This window comes from Penaeus vannamei, chromosome 8 (assembly GCF_042767895.1).
Source record: "Penaeus vannamei isolate JL-2024 chromosome 8, ASM4276789v1, whole genome shotgun sequence".
Taxonomy (NCBI): domain Eukaryota; kingdom Metazoa; phylum Arthropoda; class Malacostraca; order Decapoda; family Penaeidae; genus Penaeus; species Penaeus vannamei.
In genome coordinates this window covers 8,414,533-8,419,532 of record NC_091556.1, presented here as the reverse complement: position 1 = coordinate 8,419,532, position 5,000 = coordinate 8,414,533, and the positions used below count along the sequence as shown (strand labels likewise).

General features: G+C 43.2%; 2 protein-coding genes across 2 annotated transcripts in view; one reads left to right on the top strand and one right to left on the bottom strand.

Annotated features, from left to right (window-relative positions):
- Positions 1–147, top strand: part of LOC113807587 (uncharacterized) — a 6,054-nt gene extending 5,907 nt beyond the window's left edge. The window contains exon 4 of the mRNA XM_027358880.2: positions 1–147. This exon is cut by the window's left edge and continues 697 nt beyond it. The gene's annotated coding sequence lies outside the window, so the exon portion shown is untranslated.
- Positions 78–5,000, bottom strand: part of LOC138862293 (mucin-4-like) — a 9,843-nt gene continuing 4,920 nt past the window's right edge. The window contains exons 3-5 of the mRNA XM_070124006.1: positions 1,321–5,000; positions 280–451; positions 78–100 (exon numbers count right to left, since the gene is read on the bottom strand). The exon at positions 1,321–5,000 is cut by the window's right edge and continues 834 nt beyond it. Coding sequence (XP_069980107.1) covers positions 78–100; positions 280–451; positions 1,321–5,000 — 3,875 coding nt within the window. The remainder of the gene's footprint in view (positions 101–279; positions 452–1,320) is intronic.

Below are 5,000 nucleotides of genomic sequence, written 5' to 3'. Positions count from 1 at the left end.
ATATATAAAACTGCCATGCATACATTATCATTATTGTAAATGATTATTAGAAAACAAAACTCAAGTACTAATGTAATCTAATGTGTTAGTATGGTAACTCCTGTATACATACAGAAGTATTAGCATTACTTGTAAATTGTAACATACTGCGATGTATATTTTTGCAATAAAAGTAAAAAAAGAAAAAAAAACGTATCTTATTTTAAATGATTGAGTATAACAACCTATTTAGTATGTAGAAATTGACACACATAAACGTCATAAAAGGGAAAACGTTACTGGCCCCTGTTTTTGCACCCAACTTAATCTCATTAATTCTAGTGAGGAATTTTGCATTATAAGGTCCGTGAGCATATTTAGTTCCTAGACTTATGGTGATTTCAACGAGATATGAAAGAACATGCCACGAGTGGAGATACGGACATAGGACTAGACTTGAATATGAAACTACCTTATAAACAGGAAAGAGTCATACGATTAAGAATGCAAATTATGGATAGAAGTAAAAGTATGACGAAACATCAGTCTTAAAGAACTTTGAATCCAAACCAAGAATATTATTACTTTCTATTGGTAGAAGAATATCGTTTTCAGATAATTTGCTGTTGTGATATATTTATCTCTACAATCAAAATAAACTATTCTCACTGACACTTAGAATACAGTGTCATTTAATCATATCTCATATCATTCTATAAATATAAGGCCAAATTTCCCTTTATAATTTTACTGATCAAAAATAACTATATTTTCTTTTGAACGAATGAAGAAATATAGCGAAAATTTAGAAAATCAAGTTTGAAAGACGAATGTTAACGGTAGAAATATTGTAAAAAAAATATGTAACAGTAATATGGAATTTTATTAAAGGCGAAAATGCCAGGAAATAAATAATGTAATATCTCCGTCAAGATAATTTATTTATGGATATAATAAAAATATTCTTATATGTGTACATACCAAAGCAACGTAGAAAAAATAGCTAATAAATTTCGCTACCACAAAGGCCTTGCTTAGACAAATGATTTTAACATTCCCTACAAAATGATGAACATGCTATGTGCATCTTTTGTTACATATTTAACATATAACCCAAACGCTGCTCTATGGGGAAAATAAATATATATACATCAATCAGCATAGTCAATTTCTATTTTTCTCAAATTATACACCGGCCTTTTAACCAACGTTAGTCCGACATTGCATTCACACAATACAAAGAAAACAATACAAATAAACGAAATCTCTATTTTAATGCCCTTCCTAAAGATTGTTTAACAACTACGGCCTCCTACTGTAACATTCATTCCGTATCCCTACCTCCTCTAGACACAATACACATGCCTTTTCGTTGACTGCATGACGGCATAAGAACCTGTTGACTAAACTGACAGCATTCATCACTTCCTTGGCCGCCTCTTTGTCACCTATCGAAGAGGAGGTGGTGGTAGGAGTTGCGGTGTTGGTAGAAGGTCGTCTCGTTGCCTCTGATACCGTGTTGGCAGTCTGCGAGGTCGTGGTGTCTGCGTAATGGTCGTGGGAAGTTGCGTAAGGACTGAGTGGTGTAAAGGTGTTCGGTGGGGTCGTGTCTCCTTCTGGTGAGTGTGTTTCGTACGTTGGTTCGTGTTGGGTCGACTCCGTGGCGACGAAGCCAATCGTGAACGAAGGCTTGAGTTTCAAAGAGGAATTGACTTCGGTCGTTGTTGTGAGGTATCGAGTTTGTTTCCTTAAGGGCGGTGGTGTGTATGGCGTTTCTGCAGTGAAGGGGTTTCCAGGGCTCTGAAATGTGACTGGCGAGGTTTCCGAAATCGAGGACTGCTGATTGAATAAGTCTTCACCAGGCAAAGTAGTGGGTATTTCGGTTCCTTCCTCATCGCCTCCCTGTAGTTCTAGCAGCGTGCTTGACGGAGTGTTCTTGAATTTGCCGTTGGCTCTGGGTCTAGTCGGGTCCTGGTCGGCAGGTCTTCGGGTCGTCCTGGTAGACGGTGGCACGCTCGGGTAACTCATTCGGACGAAGGACGGCAACTCTGTCAAATGGGCGCTGGCTGCTGACGCCGAATCGTACTCGTAGATTGTCGATGGTGGGCCGGTGGTGGTACTGGTCGTGGTACTTGGCACCGACGCCTCTGAGAATGGCAGTGGCGTCGTCCCATTTTCCTCCCCGTCGACAGGGGATACCCTTCCATCTGAGAGGGTACTCCACGTCGATATCTTTTGAGGAATCACCCACGTGACCAGACTCTCAGGAACTGGCGTAATTGCGGTTATCTTGCTCCTGTTCGGCCAAAGTGGTTTATTCGTAGTTTGCGCATCGTTAACAGTAGTCTGGTCAGCCCACGCGTACGCATTACCATAGGGTTGTTCTCCGTTTTTGTTATTGTTGTTCCCGCGGTTCAGGTACTCTTGCTTGTGGCCTGCTTTGTGGTCGTTCCCGCTAAGGAAATTAACAGATGCTTGAGCTGTCGGTCGTGTATAATTCCTATTTTCGTTATCGATCGTTCCTTCTTGGCCGTTTACTATTACCGTGTCTCCTGCGGCTGTCGGTCTGTTGAGAGTACCTTTCTGGGAGAGGAGGAGAGCCAGAAGGTCCAGCTCGTCATAACTGTGACTTCCTGCGGTGGCGTTCGTGTCGTCACCCATGTCGCTGTTTTCGTTATCATCAAATTTAGAGAATCCAGAATCCATGTCCTGTTGGCCTTCCCAGTATTCATTTTCGTTATTCATGTTCCAAAAATTATTTTGGGAAGTTGGAAGTGGGTTTGGTCTTGCAGCCACCCCTGCCTGGTTCGTGTTATCGGGGTATTTAGTGCCGTGTGGGTGAAGAGGAACCGCACCTGCGAAATCCAAACTCTGGGCGGTATGTCCTCCTCCGGGAATATAAGGAAGCTCCTCAAATTCTCCCACAGGATCGCGAGAAGGACGAGAATCGGTATGGGAGAAGACACTTAACCCGGGGTGACCTGAGGTGACTTGGGGCGTGACCTGACCAGGCTCTCCCATGGCTAGCTGTCGCCTGGCGAATTCCAAGAGAGCTTCAAAACTTTCATCGTCTAAGGTATAATCTGCTTCGCTTTGTGGATTGTTCATTTCGTTTACTACGTGAGTCTCTTGATGGTAGTTCCCCGTGTCACTGTTTGGCCCTGACTGGTACACTTGGGTGGCACTTGATGACCCCGCACTGCCAGAAGGAGTGATCTGCAGCTGATAATAAATGTCACTCTTATTCTCCTGGGAACTCGGGTATCTATTCTGTTGGTATATAGCTTCGTCTTGCTGTTCCTGGTACCCCGACAGTTCGTTCAAATGTTGCTTTTGAGAGCCTGTGATTCTGTCGTGTTGAAAATGCACTGCTTCATTTAGGTGTTGTTGGTAACTAGAATCAGTGTTGGTTTGCTCTAGCTGGAGAGGATTAATCGCATTTTCTTGGTTTTGGAATACTATGGGTTCGCTTTGCTGTGGGAGATGACTCTGCATCCCACCCTGCGCACCGTATCCCGAAAACGAACTTTGTAAATTGTGATTCAAAAATCCGTTTTGCTGTGGTGGGTAGTTAAGAATTTGTTGACTTTTATAATCTAGGTTTCCGTTTTGCAACAGAGGGTATTCTGTAGTTCTAATTTGCTGATTAAGGTGTCCTATGGCGATCTCTTTTAACAAGAAATTCAGTATTTCACTCTGTTGCATCAAGGCATCCTCATCACTAAATAACTGTGGATCGTAGGCCTCTCCATATTGCAATGTAGAATTGTGCAATCTGTCACCTACAGACTGCACGTAATTCGTCGTAATATCATCCACATGTTGATAATCTGAATAACTTTGTACTTGGTTTGTCAGCATCGATGTTGGCGAAGGCTGTGCTTGCTGAGTTTTTTGGTCCACACTCGTCGGCCGATCTGGACTAACGCTGTACTTCATATCATTTTGTGTTCCCTTGTTTGGTATTTGGTAACCCGACGTGATGATTTCGAAAAAGGAAGGACCCGTGACGTCCTTCTGTTTACTCTCACTTGGAACAGCATCGGGAGCGTCATTCTTCTTACTAACAACATGCTTAGTGCTATCAGTATATTCCATTCGACTTCCATTCACAGACACTGGAGTTCTGTCTAAGGGAAACAGACCGATTCGCTGCGGATTCATAGGTTGTGTTGTGTTTAAGTTACCGTTTTGTGTAGCATTATCTTCAAAGAGGAACTCTTGTGTAACAGTAGCATAGGGGTCGTCGTCATTGTTATGCTGGGCTGTATCGTACTGACTGGCATTGTTAATCGCATCATAATCATTTCTCTCGTCATCTGTACTTGGCTGACGGTCATTTAACCAGTTACTGGAATAAAGAAAAGGTACAGGCGTCTTGTTTCTGCTGGAGGAGTCGACGACAGCAAGCTTATCACTGGTTAATAAAGAATACAAGTTCATGGACTCCATATTAACTGGGGTGTGATCTGAAACAGCATCGATCACAGACAGTGGATCGTCGACCTGCGCAAACCTCTCGTTCGGATCAGGCCGGTTAATCTCACCCGGAAAGACGAATTCGAACTGGGGATAAGTCTCCGTCGCTTCAAAAGCATCGTTCAAGTTGGAAAGAGTATAAAAGTTCGTATTGCCATTCTGGTCATGGTGATCATCCGGTTTCGCGTGGTATTTGACACTAAATCGATTGTTTTTCCGGTGAGGCCGAATGTCTGGCGGACGGACGGTGAAATCGAGATCAGTGGATGGACTCTCTTGCTTTCCCCAATTGAGGAGCGTCCCTCTCTTCGAGTCACTCAAGGTACTCACTGCCGTGACGCTTGAGAAATCCGACAGGGAGAAGCGTTTATTGTAATCATCTCGCTGTGAGTCTGTTTCAGTTAGGTGTTCGCTCTGCTCTCCTTCCATATTCGAAGCGATACTGACGTTCTTTTCCTCAGTATCCGCGTCTTCGAGGAAGAGGTGCTCGAGTGTAGATGCGGCATCTTCATCCTTCTTGTCAATCGAAACCTCTTGCTTAG